Below are 23,417 nucleotides of genomic sequence, written 5' to 3' on the forward strand. Positions count from 1 at the left end.
TAGGTGTTCTCTTGCACTCTTCTCAGGAGAATGAGAAATAGTTTTCTTGTTGGCAGCAAAAGAAAACACTTTTCCCTAAACAGATACTTCAGACATACAAACCAGGCAATTTAGATCTCAAAGGCAAGATTCCTGAAAACCCAAGCCATGCAGTAGTAACGCTAGGTTACTCAAGGAAGATCCTTGAGATCAACTATAGAAAACCAAGCTATCTGTACCTCCTTGCACACTTGATCCACGTGATCTAGATAACCTCTGTAAATAATAAAAATGCCTCTTCCAGGAACAGAGCTACTTTGGCAAGAATGAGTAGCTTATGTTAGTCAGTTTCAAGAACTACTAGTATTCTCTGGTGTCTTGGAAACAAACTTTCATGAATTCATATTCACATTGACACATTTACTTTTTCAATTTCTTCCACCTCAAGCCTTTGTTTTAGATACACAAGCTAATTCAGTCTTTTCAAACTTTGAAAGAAACCACGAATATTCTAGTCTATGCCACAGATCAGTAGGTAATATTAAGGAAACAGGTTTCAGGTGACATTCACTACTCATACAATTAAACACAATTGTTACTTCTAAGAAAACTCACTGACAGGGCACAATTCTTCCCCCCCCCCCCCCCCCCTTTCACACAAGGATCAGTCTTGTTACAAGTGTTTACAAGTAACTCTGATATTAATCCTTACTGTAGTCTATGGCATTTGCCTGAGACATTAGGCTGTCACACATATATTGTAATACCTATGTCAGAAATACTTTTAACTTTTTTAGAACTGTACTCATTAGATAATAAACATCTGTACTTAGCAAGGTATCAAGTTCTACAGATAAAGTCCAGGCCAACTGCAGCTTAGACAGAAAAGCTCCATTCAAGATTTGTCTTGCTGTAGTTTCACTGAATTTAAGGACAGTAACTTCTGACAATTTCTTTTAAAAGGTATTTTGTAAATAATAGTAGTAACAGTAGTAGCCAAAACCTTTTTTTTTTTTTTTAAGATACAAAGGTGTCAGCTTATCCCCACCCAATTTTTCAGTAGTTAATAGTTTTAGTCTTGCAAGTGACTTACGAGTTGGTATAACATGGCTTTGTTGGTGAGACCAAAGTCTCACACCACCCCTACTACAAAATACACTACATTAAGACAGACTACTTAAGTTTGACACTTCAGTAGTCAAACATAACATTCCCTTTGGTAAACATCTTGTATCAATTACCAGGCCAGGACCACAGCTGTCTAGTTCAACAAAGCAGGGAAAGCTCTACTCTGGAAAAAACAAGCTCTAATGTGTTATCTATGCCAGAGCATATCTGCTTCCTTATCAAGCCTAGTGGAGCTGTTTTTTTTTTTTTTTTTTTTTTTGCATCTTTGTAAAAACTGAAATTGGAATCCAAAAATCTGCAACTCTTCTTATAATGAAATTTCAATCTTGAGCAGTCTCACCAATTTCACTCATATCAGTATTTTGTTACTTACAAGACTGACTTCTCTAGTGTATGGATTTGAAGGTACTATTTGTTGAATCAAGCTGACCCAATTTTAATTTGGGCGAAACTCACTTAAGTGAGATATAATATCAGGATGTTGGCTTAACACAGTGTTGCAATATACACATATACTCATGAATTTTAGATTCACAGCAAGGCTCTGTACAGTCAAGTAACTGTCTTCACTAACAAAAACAGAGCACCTTTGCATCACGCATACAACAATGTCAGAAGAGCACACCAGTGTCAGCTTTAGAGAAAGTACACCGCAGTTTTGGCAGAAAGAAAAGAAATAAAGAGCATTGGGACCAGTCTGTAGCAAAGCCATCTATTATTTCAGAGAAAATAAGTCAGATGAAGACAGCACACTTCTTACATGTCAGACTGATTAGTTACTACTACTCCCGTTGTGCATTGTAATACACCCATACCATTAAATGCATTTATATGCAATACTAATTCTACCCTTCAGAAAAAGGAAGGCCAAGGAATATTCTATTTTGTCATAGACATCACCTTTACTGTTTTTCCAAGCATGACAACTTAAGTAAAAAAAAAAGTCAGACCACAAAACATTTTGAAGTTTCAACTACCACCATTTGTTTTCCTTCTGTGATAGTAATTTATACACTTTATTTCTGAACACCCTCCTCCCAAACCTTAAGTGGGCTTCAAAAAGCTTTACAAGAGAAAGAACAAGTCAAGATTAAGTTCAGTTTTGTCTATTATTCCCAAAGTTACAATTGCATCTGGCAGTTCCATATCTTCCACATAATCACTCAAAAATCAGAAGCAGTTCTCATTAATGCCAATTCATTTGTTCACTCAAGCCCTGCAATATAGGAAAAAAATTACGCTCATAAGTAGTTTATAATGCTGTCTTGGGACACAAATGTCTTAGTACAGCTTAAGAGCTTCCCATGCATCTGGTTTAGCGGCTACCAGACAGACAAGGGCTAAATTTGCTTCAACTTTCTGGGGGATATCCAAGAGGCTGAAGTAAATGCAGAGGCAAGATAAATGCATGCTCCAGCTGTCTTAGCTGGGAGTCAAACGCCTCAGTGTTAAACAGCAGTCTAAAGAAGCATTCCCTTCCTACTAAGGGGGTACTCTAAATACTGCTGCTTGACAGAAAAAGCTTAAAAAAATGCTGTAGCTGTGAGTTTACCAAAAAAAGCTGTTTTCAATTTTCAGGAAGGGGGAATAGAATGAGCAATTCAACAGTACACATGAAAAGCTTGCATCTTTTCACTGACTTATTCACTTCACAATCACTGACAAGACTGATGTACATATTTCTGCACCTGCACTTGTAAAAGCAGATAAAATATTTAATATGTAATTTACAATGTATTTTACCAGCTTGGCATACAAGATGAACAGAATATATCAAAGTAGTTGACGGTTATAGGCTTGTGGAGACCCTGCAAAAATATTACTTCAGATATCTGCTAATTTAAAAAAAATCAATTTGCATTTTAGAAGTGATACAATTCAATCTACCACAAAATACAAAGAGCTGCAAAAATGTATACCATTCCAACAACAACGTATATAAGTTATTAAATAATGATCTGATTTAAAAGAATATAAATGAAGCCTTTAAGTAGGTCTTTTCTACATGCATATTATTCCTCATTAAAGAAAAGTATGTAAAAAGGCCATTGGTAATTGCTTTGTTAACCACTGTAGAAAATGCCAATTCTCTGGTCACAGACGCCACTAGTTTAGCACTTAAGGTCTCTGCAGTGTTATGTGTGATTATTTTTAAATACTGTTAATTCTATTACTCCACTGGTAAAGAATGTGTGACTTTGAATATGGCAGTCTTCATATTGAGAGGGCAGTGATGCACAGTTTTGTTACTATCCAGAAGAACAGCACCCGCCGCTGCTCTGTACTTGGGGTTCATCGTCAATGATCTGTACACCTCGCCTTGCTGTTCCTGACTGACTGGAACCATTGCCTCTTGCTCTTTCATCCACTTGAGCAGTTTCTATCATTCCTGTAAATGAAGTGTAGTAGATGAAATGCATTAGTACCCCATTGCATTTTTACACAAGGCTCGAAGATCTTAATCTATGAATTATGCACACAAAGACCAGTTCTCTTACTAATTATGCAGAAGTAAGCGCCCTGGTATCTCATGGCATAGTTTTAAGAAAATACTTAAGTGTTCTTCCTAAAGCAGCAAATACTCAGAAGCTCCTGTTGACTAAAGGAAGACCTTAGATGCTCAGATGTTCTGGAGTTGGTGACTTCAAAAGCTAGATTTACCCACCCATGGTAAGAATATTTATTAAACAAGAAACGCAAACACCACTCCTCAAAAAAAAAAAAAAAAAAAAAAATGTTTTGCTTAAATTCTTATTGCTTAAGGACAACACAAATGGGGTAACTTCCTTGTGCTGTGTTTATACTGCATATATGTGCATACTGCATATACTCCCACATTCTTTATCATTTGCTTCAGCTGCTGTGTAAGATTTGTGTAATAATGGCTTCAAATTCATGAACTGTAATTCAGGAATCTTGTCAAGTGATGTCAAAGATGTTGCAATAGGGTATAAAGTAGACAATAGTGAGAGCAATCACATAGAATGACTGCAGAATGTGGAGTAAAATTGAACTCCAACCCAGGACTCCAACAGAGTGGCAGAAAGACGTTCTTAAAGTACAGTATGAATTTGCATCTATACATCAAGCTTCCATAGTTGTTATAACACACAAGTAGCTTGAAGTAGACTCAAGTGAAGCCAGTTATTCAATAGTTTAAAAGTTAAGGATTTTCTATAGGGTTTGAAGCATTCCTGAAACCTTTTCATGGAAGAGCTCTTTATGAACAAACTAGACAATACCTACTTTTACAAAGGTCAAGAAACAGTTCTTCAATTCCTTTGTTCTGTTTAGCTGAAGTATGATAATGTTTTGCTCCAACGGATTCAGCATACCTGTAGGAAGGCAGATAAAGAAGAGCTTCATTGCACTGAAGAATGCAGTCTTCCTAAGCCACTTCACATGAAGTGGACAGAACTCAATTCAAAATAAAAACTCTTAATTCACACATGCTGACTTGAAGAGAATTGTGGTTACAATTGAGTGATTCATAAAAAAGATTAATCGAAAATTTCCAGTTTAGAAATATATTTAAACTACAAATGTTGATTTTCAGTGATGTATAACTCACAAGTTACACTTTAGCCAGTGACAGCCCAAGACATCCCAAGGCTCAAATACGAACAGAACACTTAGCAGCCAGTGAGGCATGCCTGGTTTACGCTGCCAGCTGTTAAGAGCATCACAAGTTTATTACTCCAGCATAATTCTGCAATGACTGTTTCTATTAATAATTGGTGTGACTTACGTTTCTGCTTCTTGCACTGAAACATGCCTCTCTTTTTCCAAGTCTATTTTGTTACCTGTTGGAAACAATTAATGCAATCATTTTATCCCATCATTTTCTTACAAGCTGCCCTAATAAAAACTGGCTCTGAAACAGGTCTCTATCTAGACTGTGCCAAATGATTTGAAAGTTCCTTTCACTCAAACATATACAGGCAAACTTCTATCAAGAGACCAGGGATAGCTGAATAACTCAATAAATTAAAAAAAGAAAAGCAGTGTGTTTTTTTTTTTTTAATCAAACTATCTGTGCCACAGAAGGTAGCTTTCGTGGAATATCCATACATCTAACCTCCTGAAGGTGTTTTAATTACTAGCTCTGATTTTAAAACAATATTTACATACATTTGTAAAAAATGCATTGAAATATCCAAGTTTTAAGAATTATTCTCCCTTGCAAGCAGGTGATTCTAAAAACAAAGAAGTATCCATCTATGCCACTAGAAACAGTGAATAAAAAAAAAAAAAAAACAAGGAGTCTGAGTCCTTGCAAGAAATGTATGTAGCACATCTGAGGTTTATGTTCCTTTGTTCAACTCTGCAGTCTGCATCTATCTGTACTATGCACTTTCGCCATTAACATTTTTTCCAAACTCTCCTTTTCCTCAGTTGTTATCTATTGAAACTTCTAGCTCAAACTGTGTTTTTAATTTTCAGATTCACATAAGCTTTACCCCTTCACATGCACAAACTGTCAAAGCATTTGGAAGATGTTATTAACCAAAAGAAACTTTTCTGATTCAGTCACTAGAATTAGATGTTAAAAGAACTTACCTACTATACATAAACAGATTTCATTTCCCAACATTTTTCTTAATTCCTTAACCCAGTTTTTTACCTGCATAAAGAATAGAGATAAGTTTATTTTCCTCTTGATATCCTATTAGTGGTTTGGGCACTGCAGAACTGACCCATTTCCATCATTAACTGTTCACCCTAATCTTGAAACATACATGTTTAGAGCAACAGATTGACCAAATATTCTTCATATTGCTGAAGAGCCACGTGCAGATGATTTTAATTCACAGCTGAAATTTAGAGCAAAGCAACTTCTACAGAATGGTTCAGTTACTCCAGAAATTGAACTTGCATTCACATTAGTCCCATTCCAAAGAACAAGTTCCCTACACTGACCGCTTTAGGGCAGGCATGAGATCTTCAGCCACGGGACCATACTAACACATCACAAGTGGTTCCTTAAAGGTAGAAGTACCTGAACCAAACCTGAACCAAGTTTATCAGATTAGATTATAACAGATGCTTTTCCCTAAAGGAACAGATGAATGTTGAGTCAGCTGGCACTAAGGGGTGTTATTAATTTTGCTGTCATGCTTTGAAGTTGGATGGTCACTGCATTGACTTGGAGATGCTATTTTAAGGGAGTTTAAGCTGTAAAGAGAGGCGACCACTCCAAAGACTTAAAAATAGTTAGGATACATGATACATAGGTAGTTATGCAGTAACTTCTGCAAATTAACCTTTCCTCTTACTTCTGACAGGTAACTTAAATGTCCTAATATAACAGCCTTTTAACTAAGCATGGCTCAGCAGAAAAAGGCCCAAGTTGAAGTAGTACTCATAAGTCACAGCTCCACAGATAGGGGCCCGATGCTGTCAGCACTAAGTGCTTCACTGGCCCTACATCAGACTGTTTAAGTTGCTTATTCTGCTGTGGAACCATATCCTGATACTACTTGCATCACTGCTAGCCCAAGCCTAGCCAATACAATGATAACTTCTCACTCCCCTCCACAGAACTCCTACTACTTTTACCACAATCTAATCAGGTCCAGACTCACCTAAGAACGTGTCAATAGTTTTCAGCTGGAACAACAATGCAGTAGTACCAGTCTGACATAGGACTGGACAAAAAGTCATCTACCCTGACCTGATCAATTGATTCTGTGGTAAAATAGTTGATCATCAAATTTCAGACTTCCAAGGCTTCATTTAATATAAATACCTATTATTACTGAGAATGTAACATTTCCACTGTCATGTATTCTGATTTCAGAGTTCAGATTTGTCAAAGGTCACACCACTTAGTATCTTTTAGCAATTTGATTTATACAGTAGAAATCAATACTGTATATTATTGTAACAGTGCCACCTTACATTTTATAGCCTGCCACAGTTAACTCATACATTAGTTCTCCAGTGTTCTTTGAATAACTGTACTACACCTTTATTACAGGTAGACTTCAGAAAATACTAAGGTACACTTTCATTACATGGCCTGAATTTGCAGATGTAGCAGAAGATTAACACGTGGCAAAGTCAGGTATCAATCCTATAATTGAGGCAAATTAAGCATAGATGCTATTGCTGAAACAGAAGATTCCCGTGTATGCACTCATATCACAAATTCCCTCTCAGTTTACATCTTACATTGAGGTAAAAGTCTCTCCAGTACCTTCTGAAAAGAATCTTCATCTGTTATATCATATACTAGAATAGCGCCATTAGAATCTCTGTAGTAGATCGGCCCCAATGCATGGAATCGTTCTTGACCAGCTGTATCCTGCATTTAAAATACTCTTGTTAGCATAGAAAACTAAACAAACAATACTTCAAGAGATTCCAAGTACTTCTAAATTTTACTTTATTACAAAGTCCCTAACGTTTCAGTTTTCTCAAGCAAGTACTTTTTCAGGAAAACAATTTGTTTAACCAAGAGGGGAGAGGGGACGCGCAGTGGGGAGGACAGTGTAGGAAAGCAAACATACCCATATTGCAAGGTTTACTCTTTTCCCGCCAATATTTAGCTTCTTTGTAAGAAAAGATGCCTGGAAAACAAAACAGAGTTCAATTTTTTACACACAAGTGTCTCATTTGACTTCAGATTTATTTACTACTGAAAACATCTGAATCAACAGAAGACAGATTCCTCAATCCAAATGCTCCTGGAAGAAATACCCAGAAGGCTGGGTCAATACTAAGCCAGTTAGTCATTTCACTACAGTTTGCCAGAAGTCTATTCGAAATAAATTTGCCTTAAGCCAGTCATTTCCTGCATCTTTTTGCTGTTGTTTTCTGAATGACTTAGGAAGGATACAAGGGTTGTATGTGAGGAGTTTGAATTCAGAACACTCACTTTGAAGTCTAATCTGAACTTAACATTTCATGACAGTACACAAAGGAACCAGCCTAAATGCCTGCATTTATAGGTTGCAAGAATACACAAAATAGTTCACTACTAGCAAACTACCACAACAAAATAAAGGGGTTTGAGTTTATAGCCAAGGTTAACTTCTATCTTTTTCCTAAATTATACTCAGTTTTCCTTTTACCTCAGTGTGCAGTCAGCTATCAATCACTCAGCAGTATCTTAAGATACATTCATCACAGATTATTTTAGGCTGGCCTGCAGCATCTCAACGCAAGGCCTCTGCATGAGAGCAGTGACCAGGCACCGAGCTGACTAAAAATCACGTGGATGTGGGAAGGGAAAGTGTCATCAGCCAGGTCAGCTGCTTGAACCAGCCTGCTGCTTAACTGCATAAGCAACCAGTACCTGCGCAGAAGACCACAGGAGTTCAATTTACACCAGCCTAAACTGCTGTGAAAATAACTTCCTGGAGTGCTGCCTGTGTTACACTAACCCAAGTCAGCTCCTAGAGCAGCTCCTGTCCTGCTGCTTCTCTGGGATTGGTAGGACTGAAGGGGAGATGATTCAGGAATATTTTCTGGCAAATATTTTCTTCTTTTCTGAGAGAAGGTCGCTGCGAAGCTTTCCACAAAGCCTGATAAACGGAGCAGATCCAGAGAGAAGACAGCCCGCAGGGAAGAGAAACACCCAGAAACCTTCCCACCAGCAGGTAGAACAGACTGATCCCTGTGACCACTGGCTGCAGCACACCTCGCGATTCCTGCTGCCCTTCTGGTCTACAGTAAGGTGGCGTACGTCAACTTCAGGAAAGACTCCAGGCAGCGTGTTTGAAGTACGCCAGGCAACTCGTAACAAACAGCTTAACAGCAGCACAGCAAGTCTTACACATCCGGCAAGCTTCAGCGGATTTTCAGGCAAATCCAGAGTACTGCACAAGTTATTTTACAGCTTTCACACAGCCATCCCTAAAGATTGTATGATCAGTGCCTCGTCTTCATCTCAGTTTGTTCTGCAGCATCACAGCTTAAAAGCCATATGCTTCAAAGTGAGTTCAGAAGTTTCAATGCACCAGCACTTGGACCACATTAAGAGAAGCTCGGGTTAGGCACACTGAACCAAGCTTGCTTATTTATTTGCTGTACTCAGCACTTGACACAGTATTGTAAATCTCAGAGGAAAAGCTCTTCGGGGCACTGTTGGCTTTTGTCACTATAATGAAAAGTCAGCTCTACTCAGTTGATACAAGTTTCACAGAAACACTTGAGAACCACGTTTCTGGGCCTCTGAACCAAAATGAAGAAAACTCTCGCTGGAACAGGAGCTATATTTAACACAGAACACAGAATTCACAAGGTTACGTCATCGGGGCCTCAGACATTGGCCCAGTAAGGGTAATTGTGCTATTAATTGTCTGACATACCTAATATTAAAGTGGGCCTTTAATATTATTTTAATACTGCCTTTTAACAGTGGGATACTTCCTCTCCTGTACACCCAAGTATTAGAAGGCCAGTACACTCGGATCAGCCTTTTAGCATCTTCTACAAGAAGTGACAGGAGGCAGAGGCAAGGACATTTAGGATTGGCTATTGCACTTGCTCTCTGTATTAAAACTTGATGAATTTGTACTTTTTAAGATTTAGTTCAATAAGATCTCACCTCTTTGGCTAGGGATCTATCCTAGATCAGATATCCTGATTACAAGAAAGTTTGTATAAAAGGCTTGCTTGATAACAACACTGGAACCTGGTATTAGAAGTGGCTGAGGTTAATAATGAACAGAAAGCTTCATGAGCATACTGTGAGAAGCTGTCAATACTATAACACGCGTTAAATGCTTAATCCCCCTGTGTGTTCATATACTTGAAGAATACTGTTAGCAGGCCCAGTTCTTGAATTAATTGGTACGGGTAAGTCTGGCATAATTAGCACCAGTTAAGTGCATGTTAAAGCCACAGTGGTGCGCACTTTAAGACTAAACAACGAATATCCAACTGTATAAATAAAACTCCCCCCACACAAATTCCAGTTGTCTCATGAAGAGTGAGGTTATTTCTCTTCATTAATTCTGAACTTAGAGAGCAAAAAGCTTATCAAGTGACTGGCAGGACATGGAAGCATTTAGAGATCTTTGGGGTCCCATATGTGAAAGAAGAGCCTTAACTATCAGTTTAAGGCAGCGAGCTCCGCATCCAACCTAGTTTAGAAAGAAAATATGTTGCTGCCAAGAGCATCATAGCCTTTTAAAGCAACGCAGGCCAGACAGCATTAGATAATCACACAAAGAAGAGGACTTGACGTTTGTTCGACTCTCTTGAGACTCCACTAAATTGAGTACGAGAGTTAAGTGTCAGTCACGTCTTGCTTCACAATCAGTAATTCCTTTCCATATTCTTTTCATTACTATGGCAATTCACTTTTGTTAGGACTTTCAAAAACACAAGTGTACGGGTTCTCAGTTAACTCAAAGATAAGTAATCTCAAACAGCTCTTTGAAGTATGCTCCTGATTTGGGTATTTTGACTCCAATGTCTTGTGACTGGTCTGAAGAATACTTATGCACTCAGAAGAAAAGGATAATGCAATTACAAGAGCTAAAATACCATTTTCTTCACGTGTCTGCAGAAAATCTTCCCTTTCCTTTCATTCTTTTTTTTAAGAGCTCAGTTCCACACGTGCCTCAGGCCCTGTTGAGAGGGGATAAAAGGGCCTGAAGACAACGACCCAGCTGGAAAAGATTCTCTTGAAAAAAATAGGAAGTGTACATCACCCAGCCCTTGACTGCATTATCACCAGGCACATAAACATCACATACAGCATAGAACCACCTTGTATTGCTTTTTTCCAAGCTGTCAACATCCAAGACAACTCTGCCAGGTCAGGCAGGTCCCCCAAAGCACTGCGGATCGCTCTATGTGGTTAGCATCGCCACTTGAGTGGCTCTCTCAGGTTGGGTACTTGGCAGCCCTCCAAATGTTTGAGAGATTAGTACACAAAAGTTATATTTATCCTGAGCAATTAAGAGACAGCATCCACCCAAATTTTAAAAGGGCAGTTTGACAGTAGGTGTTGTTGTTATTATTAGAATATTTCCAGTGTATTTCACTTGGCCTCAGTTCACAGCTTAGGAGCTTCACAATGAGAGCACTGACCTCAATGTTTTGATCAGTGGGAACCAACTCTAACTGTCCCACCAGGCCTGACAGCAGGTTACACGTTATCATTATTTCTTGTAAAAAAATAATAATAATAACAGCCTTTCCTGCTTTAGATTTTTTTCATATTATTCGGGGTACATTTTCCTTCAGCAAACCAGTAGCTACTTTAATTTCAGTTTGCAGGTCACTGATGTTTAAGTGCATGACTTCAAGCTAACAAGATTTCAGCAACATGTCCCAGCAGCCTCCTAATCTCGACATAAGGAAGTCCCAGGTCACCATTTCCCTCTTGCTAGCGTTTAGGGAAGGGAGGGGGGGGGAAACCACTCCCTTTCACTAAAAACATCCTTACCAGAAAAAAAAAAAAAAAAAAAGAAAGTCACCTTTGTGTGCACACACAAACCTCACAACAGAGTAACGCCGGTGTTAGAATGCAGATAGGAGAGGCCAGATGTACATTTAGATGAAAGGTTCGCACTGCCCAACGTGGCTTCCTGTGCTCTCCCATCACTGGGGTGACACAGCAGGAAGCACCAGGCAACCTCTCAGAAGCACTTTTCAGATGTCTCACCATTTTTGTGGTGCAAAAAGGTTGGCACGAGGTACAACAGCACTTCCACACCCCTCACAACTCCCACACCACCCCCCGCTAAATCAGATTACTGTGGATTGAGGCCCTCATCCCACTGACCAGCAAGATTTACAGGCGGCTCATCACCGTGGCTCCTTTGCTGCATCAGGAGCCAAGTATTTTTTAAATTTTGGCTTCACTGGAACAAAACTCATTTGCTGCAACTTTGAACTGATGCCATGAAACGGAGCCACTTTACCAGATTAAACCCTTAATTGAAAAAATAAGGAGCTCTTAGAAAAAAAAATGTCACTTGGTTGTTTAATCAGCTTCTCCATATCTTGTTTTCAAAGGGATGTTTTAATTTAGTAGTGAAAGGAGTTACTGCACCTTCCTTCTACAACTCTGAGATGCAGGAAAACAAAACCAAGGCAGATTATACCTGACAAGCACACGTTATATACAGTCTGATTAAACGACAGCTGACACTGCAGTTTCCAATCAATAAGATGCATGTGGCTAAGGAGGTTCGGAACAGAGAAGCAGGGAACAGAAGGGTGACCTGAGATGTATCATGCAGTTAAAATATACAGTTAGCAAAGAGAAGCCTAGTCACAGCAGAGGGACAACATTTCAGTATCACGCGTTCCTATTCCTTTACAAACATTCTCCTGCCACATAAACAGGGAAAGACAAAAGCTCTCAGGCTGTAGCATCTGGAGAGGACATTTTAGGGTCAACATTTTGGGCCTGCTTAGAGTTCCCTATCACGTCACCTCTGCCCCAATTCACGTTTTGCTTCTAAATTCAGGCTTTCTGCCACAGCAGAGCTACATCCCATAACAAACTACTCTACGACTACCTTGAATTCAGCCACACACAATCACTTGCAGTGCACTTTAAACACGATTGCTTGCTCAACACCACACTTTGGGCAGTGTAACAGCACAGAGTACAACTGCACCCCTGCCACCTACGAGCCACTGATGGCTCCTGTAGCACAGCAAATGTTAGGCACCTCCATGGCAATCAGATCCACAATTAGCCTGGTATAAACACCTCGTCATGCCGAGCAACCCTAACAATAGATGCACCCAACAGCTGAGCACGAACTTGAAAACTTTTTTAGCTATTTATAACAAAAATAGAGCGACCATATCTGTTGGTGAAACATTCACTATGTTGTTTCCAGTGCCTCTCTCGTGCTTCCTTTGTTTTAAGGGAAAGTTTCACCCTTAAATACTTCTGAGACACCCAACCCACAAGAATTTTCCCCTAGATGTGCATGAATAGCACACAACTACGCAGAGGCTCTCTTCTGGCACCACCTACTATTTATTCTGCGTTGCACAGGAGAAATTCAAAACCCAGCACTGGCCCACGTGGTGGCAGGGTTTGTTTGTTTCTTTATTTGCAAGAAAAGCGCATTAAGCGTAGCGTATGATAGATACAGTGCTACACTTCTGCATGTGTGTATAACTGGCAAAAGAAGATGCTGTGGAGCTGGTGTAACAGCAAACGGAGAGGATAAGGGCTCAGAGAGCCCAGAAGACATGCGTGGATTGTACAAACCATGACATGAAGTTTAAAAACACATTTTCCGTGTCCGTGTATAAAATAAAACGTGTGGATGTTGCAAGGTGGCACACACACCACTCGGTATGAGCGGGCGATGGAAAACATCTCCCTGGAGCAGGCACCACTGCACGCCTGTAAGCGGAGCATCATTTCTGGGTTGTTTATAAGTTGGCTGACCGAGAGCCAGGCCACAACTCAGGGCGACACGGTGACAGGCAGGTGAGCCTCAGGCACCTCTCAGTGTGCGATCTTTTAAGCTTTAATCCCCGAGGGCCTCCCGTGGGGGCTGCCCCTTCCAGGCGCGGCTCTACCGGCACCTCCACCGCTGGGATCCGAGGCTGCAGCTCGCAGGAACCCCTGAGTCATCAGCCCCCCGCCACCGCCCCCAGCCACCTCACCTCCAGCCCTACCCCCCCACACACCCCAAATCCCCCCCAATTCACCCCAAAAGCCCCGCCCCGCACCTGCAGGGTGGTGATGTGCTTGTCGTTGAACTTGTTCTCGCAGTAGCGCAGCACCAGCGACGTCTTCCCCACGCAGCCCTCGCCCAGCAGCACCACCTTGAAGGAGAAGCTGCGACCCCCGCCCGCCGCCGCCGCCGCCCCCGGGCCGGCCCCGGCCCCCGCCGCCGCCATGGGCGCCCCCAACGCCGCCGCCGCCGCCTCACATCCACGGGCCGGGGGGCGGAACGCGGGGCGGGCCGGAACGCAGCAGGCGCCGCCGAGGTTCCCGGGGAGGAACCGAGCCGGGGGGAGACACCGAGAGGCAAGGACCGGAGCGGCTCCGCTCCCCTCCCCTCCCCTCCCCGCGGCAGGCGGCCCCGCTGCCCGCTAATGGCGGCTCCTTCCTCCTACGTCACAGGCCGCCCGGTCACGCGCGGCGCCGCCGCCAATGGGAGGGGCGCGAGGGGCGGCGGGGAGGGGAGCGGGTGGGGAGGGGCGGGGCCGCCCGCCCGCGGGAGCGCGCGCGAGGGAGCGCGCGGCTGTGACAGGGCTGGGGGGGGGGGCAGGGAACGGGGCGACATGAAGGCACTGGGGTGGGACAAGCCCCGCGGGATCGCCCGGGCCAACCACCCCCTGCCGCCACTGTCACCGCTGAACCGTGTCCCCAAGCACCACGTCCAACCTCTCCTTGAGCACCCCCAGGGGCGGTGACCCCACCACCTCCCTGGGCAGCCCGTCCCAGTGCTTAATTACTCTTCCTGAGCAGAAATGTCTCCTCATTGCCACCCTGGACCTCGCCTGGCACAACCTGAGGCCGTTCCCTCTGGTCCTATCACCAGTTATCTGCGAGAACAGGCCGACCCCCAGCTCCCCACACCTTCCTTTCACACAGTTGCAGAGAGCAATGAGGTCTCCCCTGAGCCTCCTCTTCTCCAGACCAAACAACCCCAGTTCCCTCAGCTGCCCCTCAGTGTTACAAACATGGGCTTTGTTTTGTCCCGCCAAACTTCTGTGCCCTCATCCACATAGGCTGTTAGAATCTAAGTGTTTGCTAAAGCAGTCCAGGGTAAAGTGCCTCAAAAGTGGGAGCATGAAGTGAAAAGTGACGAGAAAAAGCATTCTTCGGAGCCCCGCAGATGTAGGGTGGTTCTCAAACACATAACGGTCCAGAGCTGGGTGACTGCCGTATGAAATTCAATATTGCCCCTTAATTAAAAGCAATCTACACACACCAATCCAAACTACTGCATCGTGGATTCTCTCCTGAGAAGTTCTCTCATGATCTACACATGGTTATTTCAGCACGTTACAACAAACATACTGTCTTCAGAGAATCACAGAATCACAGAATGGTTTGGGTAGGAAGGGCCCTTAAAGCCCACCCAGCTCCAACCCCCTGCCATGGCAGGGACACCTCCCACCAGCCCAGGTTGCCCAAAGCCCCATCCAGCCTGGTCTTGAGCACCTCCAGGGATGGGGCATCCACAGCTGCTCTGGGCAGCCTGTGCCAGGGCCTCACCACCCTCTGAGGGAAGAAAACCTTGCTGGAAGTGATAGATCTTCTGCCACTCATGCCTTCCATGCACAGGCAGTAAAACTGACTGGCACACTAGCTGTTCTTCTTTCAGGCTGAACAGATGAAGCAAGTAATATGCGGTTTGGGTCAGGGTTGCCAGAGACACTGGAAGCTGATGCTCGAGGCACAAGCTGCTCACAAGGACCTGCAGCTTGAGGCTTTCCTGGGTAACTGATGGCAAATGCATCTGCTGAGGTGCAGGGCTGCGTGTAAGGCTGTCCTGAAAGCTGTTAGCAAAACCTTTCCTGTTCTTGTAGCTTTTGAGTGTTTTCAACAAAGCCAGGTTCTATGTGCATTCTTTGTAAAGACACAGGGTTAAACTGGCTTTTACTTTTCAGTTCTCCTTCAAATAGAAATAATTCATATATCAGTTACAACTTCTTGGTCAAAAGGGTGCTTTTGCATGGGTAATTCTTAATCAGTCTTCAGCCAAGTGTGTGAATACCCAACATTGTGATGAAAATACAGGCCCTCTTTAGAGTGAGAGAATTTACCGATCTTTAAATTGCCCCTTGCATGGGAGCTAAAGCTTTTAAAAGGGCTACAGGAGAGTCACTCTGCATGAAGTCCATGTGCCGACTGTGCCTGACCATAACTGTGAGCATCGTTTTTCTAACACAGATCTAACAAAGCATCAGGCACCAGCTGAAGCTTAATTTTGGCAGGGTGAATTTCTTCAGCAATCCTCTATGGTAGTGCACAGTCAGGAGTGCATCTTCCCGCTGATAAAAAGCTGTTGTGAGTGATTTCTGTGTTCTATCATTCCTGTTTTCCTCTCTCTTGTCTGGAACCTATGATCATGGATCTTCTTTAATGGGAAGCCCTGTAATATCCAAAACTTCAGCCACAACTACTAAATTAAATTAAAAGGCTAATCTGGCTGAACACAGAAAATTCTGTCTGAGCTAAAGTGTCACATTTCACTGTAATCTGATGTGTGTGACATTGAAATCTTCAGGTTTAAATATCTGTGAGAGTTAAAAAATATTTTATTTTAACAGTGCTGATTTAATTTGGGAAGCATTTATTTTATTTCACCATACTCAAGAAGAAAATGCCTCTTCCATTTAATTTGGTGTGCTTCCCCTTTTTACATAGCTTCCTCAAATTACTTTCACAGACCTTCTGCTTTATTTTTTTTTTTTAATATTGATCTTTTGGTAACATTTTTCTCAGCGTTTAAATGAACTGGCTTTACAGGATAATCTATTTTGTAGATATCTTATAGCCCCGTATGTTTTAATTACCACCCCTGAGATTCATCCTGTCAGCTGCTGCAGAGGCCTGGCAGTCAATAGATCTGTTTGAGAACTGAGCTTGTTGCTAACTGGCATTGAGGTGACAACGCTGTCGTGGCAGTTTTGTGGCGACACAGAATCAGACAGAAGGCAGGGCTTTAGCAGTGTGAGCTCCAGGAACACGAGTCCCCTGCACACTGAGGATGTAGCCGCTATCCCCTTAGCTTGGGGCTCCATTCACCCAATTTCTGGATAAATCCGTGCTCCCTCTGTTTGAGGAGGAATGCCTGAGTGTCCTGGTGACACGTGCTTTTCCCCACAGCTTCAGTGAAACAGCCGTTTCACCCAAGCAGTGACAGGTTCTGGCAGAAACGAAAATGAAAGTCAACTGTGTTCCTGGCTACACCTGCAAGAAAAATGTCATTCAAGATGTATTTTGCACAAAGAAACTACAATACTCTACATCTTATGATCCCAAAACTAATTGCACCATTGTATCCATTGCCACTACCTTTTATTTTGCTTGTTGAGGCTTTACACAAGCCTTTGCCTCTGAAAAAATCATCTCTGAATATGAAAACCATGTATTTCTTCTGGCTTGCATTATTAGATCTCTTCATAAAATTAGTAGATGTCTTAACTCCGGTGTAAAATAAAGTGCATTTAGTCACTGTGCAAAGGACATTATATGCTTACCGGTCAAACCAATAACATCATGAACTTCCATGACATTGACCATACAAAACTGATATCTGGGTTAATTATCAGTTTTGTGTAAATACAAGGATGGCAGTTATTTTGAAGGTAACATCAATCTTGTATTGGCATTTTTTCCCTTGAATAATACTTCTAAGCACAATTTGTCATAGTTGCAGTAAAGCGCTCTGATTTTATCAGGTTTACTTGGAAAAGAAAGACATCGTGAAATCTCAGCCAATTAATGTACAGTTTTATAAGATCAAATGGCTCTGTGAAACTGTGTAGGTATCCATAAAAGCAAGGAATAAGAACAGGGAAAAAATAAAATAAAATAAAAATAAAGAAACCTCTTATCATGAAGTTGGTAATATGGTCTCAATACTAGCAGAAAAGAAAGGTGCTCAGAATGAAGTGCATATATTTGTGTTTCTGACATGACTGATATGAAAATCCAGCATGGAAGGAGAGATAGTAAATGCTGCTCTACCAAACGGCTATCACCAGTAGCATCAAACTATCCATCAGAAATATTTGTAGGTATATTTATCTAGGGTAAAGTCCATACTTTGAGTGGCTTAAATCATGATAAGCACGTTTTAAGATATACCAATGTATTAAAAAGGTGCATTCTGCTCCAAAAAGAAAGATGACTATTCAGGTACCTAAGATGAAGAGTAAAGATGAAGGAGAAGAGTAAAGCATATGAACCTAAGCAGAAAAGAACAATTCAGAAATAATGTTGACCCAGGAGAACTTTTTGGAACATATTTTACCCACTCACTCAATGCTTATAGCCTCAGTGTACCCATAGTGAAGTACTTGACAGGTTCAGTAATGTGCTTGGAGACTTGGCTCAGCACGAGACTTATTTCTAATTTGTAAAGTAAAACATGGAATCTGACTTCTAGCTAAAAAATAAGACCTGTACAGGACAGTGCTTTGTTTTGGTTTGTTTTCTTGTCAAGAAAAAGATTATTATTTCTTAAAAGTTCAGGTCTCCTTGTTGAAGAGGAATTGTCTGTAAATGTCATCCCTCCCAGGACAAGCAGTTCTGATTCCTTTGCCACTACACATTATCTTTTCAATACATACACTGAGACACATATGGCCATGCCAAATCCCACCCCCACTTGGTTCTGATATCTTTTCAGGCTCTAACTAGTCTGTCCACTGCTTATTCTTTTCCTGCTGTCTCTGGAGTGGGTGAGGGAGTGTAGGACTCAAAAGAAAGCAATCAGGTAAATGCTTTATTCATTCCTTGCAATTCTGCTGCTCCTCAGGAAAAGAAAAGGAGAGTGAGTAATGCTTTGGGCTAAGAATGAAGAGGAAGTAAAACTTTTTCCTCGATTTCTCTCTCCTCTTTTTAAGTTCTTCCTCTCATATTTATACCTAAAATTTTTCTCTATGTGCCTTGGTTTTTAAAAAATTGGCCATTATCTTAAATATGCTTGGCTGACCAGAGTGTTTTTAAAGCCACCCATCAAAGTTGCTGCAGTTCTTGCCGTATTATTAATAATTGAGGTACAATAATAATAATTTTTGTATTCTCTGACAACATTACTCAAAGCAATGTGCAGATGTGACATGTTTGTTATAGGAAATAAAACATTCAAGATGTAACATGTACATGAGAGAAATGTTGTCATCCACAGGAATGCATTTTGTCAGAACAGCATAACTTCAGCCCAGATATTCCCAAAGTTGACTGAGTGTAACTCAGTGTAACTATTCTCACACACCATTTCATTTCCCATAGGCCTTCAATATGAATTTCAATTATTCAGAACTTGCAGAAAAGGACATGGAGACAGCATCTACTGTGCTATTTTTATTATTATTATTATTATTTTGGGGGGGAGGCAGAAAAACAGCATATAACAGCAAGATTCCCTGGGACTTCCCTACAGATATTCCCTGTAGGATATGGAAATTTCTCTTCATGACACATTGGAACAAACTGACTGGCGTCCCATGGAAATAACACAGAATCTGAAAGAAATGAAGAGACCAGTGGTGGTGTTTCAGTAATTCCTTTCAGTGCTAACCCACATTCAGTGGGTTCTTCAGTGGGGTTCTTCAGCCTGAGAGCAACCCTGCTCCAGGAGGTTTGGCTGTGGTGTCAGGGCTTGCACAGAGCCAGTGGCAGCCCCTTACATTTGGGATGATGTCCCCAGGCAGCCCTACCAGCCCCCAGCCTGTGGGCACCCTGAGATAGTGGAAAATACTTCATACAAATGGCTGGGGCCTCAGTTGCTGACAATAGAAGTTCAGAGGTTTCATTTGTGAGGGTTACTCCTCCTGGTTGGCAACCAAGATGAAATCATAAGAGGGTAGTGAGAGGATAAATACATTACAAGTCCATCTACGTTGCATTATATTTATATTAGCAGCTTGGGAAGTGAGCTAGAGGAATAAAAAAATCACCAATGAAAAGAAATGTGCTATGGATAGTGTTTCTGAAGCTTCTGTGGGTATCTCGAATAGCTGTAATATAAAAATAATATGCTATAACCTATTTAACAAGCGTAAAGATAGTGGAAAAGTACTTGTGGGACACTACTACTTGTTTTGAAGATGCTATAACTTGTGTCAGTATTATTAACAACTCAGATACAGAGAATCATGAATGCATCATCTCAGCCAGCAAAAGGCAAGAAAGGGAAATTGCTGGGGATCTATAAAAGATCAGCATCCAAACAGAAAATGAGGTTCAATTTCTTCATAAAACTTGTCTGCATTCTGCCTGTATGGGAGAGGAGAAGGAGAGGAGATGGTGTAGAAGTCATCTATTTAAAAAATCTGTATCAGAGGACCAGGAGACCAGCTATGAACTATCAGCTGAATTTCAGTAATGCCTAAATCTTTCATTTTGTAAAACAGTAGAGCATGTGGCATGTGGTAATCTTGTTTTGGACTTGATGCTTAAAACAGATGATGGCATTGAAGATGTTTCACTGGGCATCAGGGACAGAAAAAGGAGAGAGGAAGAGAGGAAAACAAACAAACAAACAACAAAACATTCACAGTACTAAGTAAAGAGGTAATTTCACAAAGCAAGAAAAGTTTTTGCTTACAAAGGAAAGTGTAAGTCATAATTGGGACTCCTAAGAGGAGCTTGAAAGGCTAGAAAAATTCTAATTCCATAATTTAAAACAGAAAGATAAAAGTCAGCTTTCACTAAATATCCCACATGGATGAGCTGGAGCAGAAATTAAATTTAAAAGAGAGAGAGAGGAAGGGAGGGAGGGAGAGGGAGAGGGATTGAAGGCAGGAAAAGTAGAAAGCAGGTAATAGTCATTTAAGTCAGTGGCAGGCAGAACATGAGCAGGACAGCTGAACAGTAGAGGGGAAACCCACTGCTTTTAAAGTCAATAGATTTTAAAATTTCATAGGAACAAAAGCAAATAGCTCCCCTCCCCAGAAGTACATTTACAAGATATGCATTATAAAAGTGTTAAGAAGGGAAAAAAAAATAAGGTAAAAATAAGCAGAAGTGCTTATTCTAAATGTGTGCTGGTAGAACAGGGAAATTCCAGAGGAAGGCAGAACTGGTGAGCTCATGTCAATATAAAAAATAAATTAAAAAAAAGAAAAAAGAAAATGGGACCTATGTAATTATCAGCTACCTAGAATAATATCAGTCCTTGCCTTGTTTTTAAGGACTGCCTTGTTTAAACAACCTTGCCAATGTTTTCAAATGCAGAAGGCCAGCACAGCTGCTGGCAGGCCTGCATAAACTTCACGAGGAGTGTAAGGGATGAAACTTTCCACCAGGGTAACCGGCTGCTGCAGGGTACAGCAAAAGATGGGTACAGCAGAAGATGGGGAAGTCAGGGGCACTGTAGGTTCCCTCATGCTCTGTGGTCAGCAAGGGCGATGCTGGGGCTGGGCTGAGGTGAGACCTAGCAGCGTGCTGCCTGCAGATCAGTCAGAGTGGTAATAAGAGAAAAAAGGTTTTGTACTTTCTGGGTGATCAGCCAGAAAATTCTCCTAAAGGTCCCTTCCAGGGAACGGAAACCTGGAAAGGAAGGGTGGATGCTAACAGAGTTCCTCAGGGACATCCTAAGGCTCACTTGTCTCAGTGCTACTGAGCTGCAGACGAGTAGTGATAATTGCACAGGTGAGGAAGGGAATGAGCTCCTCTGACAAAACCAGTCTGTTTTGGATCATGGGAAGCTTAATTAATCAACAACACATCTTCATCCAAATCATCATCATTACTGTAACAATAACCAGCCAGTTCAGAAACCAACTCTTTGGCAATGATAATTGCCTATTGCACAGAGGCTTGTTCTGCCTTTTGTACACACGCAGACCCTGACTCATCCCTCCTCATCATGGCATTCATATCTTTGGCTGCAGGGAGGAGCAGGTGACAACAAGGAAAAAAGTAATGAATGGCAAACAATTACATGAAGCACTGGAATATTATTTGTGCCAGTCAACAAATTCTGATGGAAAAATAGGGCTGGTCAGACAAACCTGCAATGAGATTACAGACTCTGTTAGAAGATAATTACATAGCTGTATTAACTTTAAAACTGCTTGACTTGGCACCATGTGTTAATGATCAGAAAGAAAATTACTTCATAAAGCAATAAAGCACAGATTCAGTGCATCAGTAGCTGATTGGGAACTTCAAAGTAGCTGTCACTGGGACAAGTGTCTTTGAAAGCTGATGTTTCCTTTGGGGTTCTTTGGGGTTCATAAATTTTCTGGGAAGCAAATATAAAATTGCTGCAAATCAAGCGTGATGTGGTGCTGTCAGTGTGATAAGAATCAGGCTGTCAGCTGCATGACAAGCTATCTCCTGGAAAGTAGGAATATTGTAAAGGGTGTAAGAGTGACAACTCTTAGGCAACATAAAGAGTATGGGTGTCAAAACCTAACAAGCATCTCAATGTATGACTGCAGCAAAAGGATGATGGTAATTCCTGGGTATGGAACAAAGGAATATTGGAGATAATATTATCTCTATATATAGCACAGCTAAAACTGATGCTGGATTTTGGCAAGCAGCATAAAAATAAGGCAGAGAACAGGAAAGAGCTCACTTCGGCCTGCGCATTCGTACTGTATCAAGGACAGGCACAAGGGAAGAACTTGGATTCCCATTATCAAGTGGGAAACAAGCCAGACAAATACAGATTCAAAATGAATCAAAAGTTTTTAAACCAGGAAGAACTACCAAGTGAAGCAAGCAATTCCTTATTTCCTGACAGCTTTGCACAAACTTTTGGGAGCTTACTGGCATGACTTTGGCCAGATAAGGGTTGTGTTTCAGGCAGTCACCACAATTCACAGGAGACTGATGTCTCTGGTAGCTGTGAAACTTATAAAATTATTTTTTAACACCATATTCAGCATATTTATTGCTGAAATAAAAATAGTCAAACTTATTAATGGCCCAAATAAGTATCACACCTTACTAAAATGTTGTGCATTCATCTAAGACTTCTACAATTTGGAGGGAAAAAATGCATTCTAAACATATTCTTTATGGAAATAAGAGGAGCAATCTTAGGAATACATTATACGGTTTAAATTGAAGCAGTTTATCCTGAAGCAGCCTTCAAAACAAAGAATAAAACAGCTAAGGCATTTTAATAATATCATTCAATCACTACCAATCATATATAAAAATAATTGTTGGACTATGAAATACATTTCATTTTATATATCCTTTCCTTTGCAAAGTGTTCCTTGCAGTTCTTTCGGTAGAGATCCTGGCTATGAACAAGTGAACAAGCATGCAACAATAATTACATGCTCTCCTATCACTCCTGCTCAGTCCTGCATTTTAAAATATTGCATAAAAGGCAAGTGACTGGACACCAGGATTATTATCATATGAACTCTTAAAGAAAGTGCTTTCATTTCTGTTAACTGATCAAATAAAGAAGAATCAGTCAGCCTTTTCCTACCACTTATTGTTGAAATTACACTCAGTAACCCAGTTTGAAGAAAGTCACGTGGGCACAATGGGAAAAAAAAAAAAGTGTAGTTCATCAAGGCCAATTGCATATTACTGTCAGAAGAAAACATCCCATAAGAGAAAACCTATTGTCTTGCTTTGACTGATTAAATGATTTCTTTTAAAATGCAAAACCCCTCATTGTTGGAAATGGAGAGCTGTAGTGACAGAAATAATT

The 23,417-nt window shown here is 41.2% G+C and overlaps 1 protein-coding gene across 1 annotated transcript; it reads right to left on the reverse strand.

Annotated features, from left to right (window-relative positions):
* Positions 1 to 1,805: 1,805 nt before the first annotated feature.
* Positions 1,806 to 14,160, reverse strand: RAB21 (RAB21, member RAS oncogene family). Its single transcript, XM_068669190.1, has 7 exons — positions 13,774 to 14,160; positions 7,620 to 7,679; positions 7,307 to 7,414; positions 5,668 to 5,731; positions 4,856 to 4,910; positions 4,354 to 4,442; positions 1,806 to 3,496 (listed from the first exon to the last, which is right to left on the reverse strand). Exons 1-7 carry the CDS (start codon positions 13,942 to 13,944, stop codon positions 3,357 to 3,359), a joined length of 687 nt encoding a protein of 228 aa, XP_068525291.1. The 5' UTR covers positions 13,945 to 14,160; the 3' UTR covers positions 1,806 to 3,356.
* Positions 14,161 to 23,417: the final 9,257 nt, after the last annotated feature.

The sequence above is a fragment of the Anas acuta genome, chromosome 1, assembly GCF_963932015.1.
Source record: "Anas acuta chromosome 1, bAnaAcu1.1, whole genome shotgun sequence".
In the NCBI taxonomy this organism is placed as follows: Eukaryota; Metazoa; Chordata; class Aves; order Anseriformes; family Anatidae; genus Anas; species Anas acuta.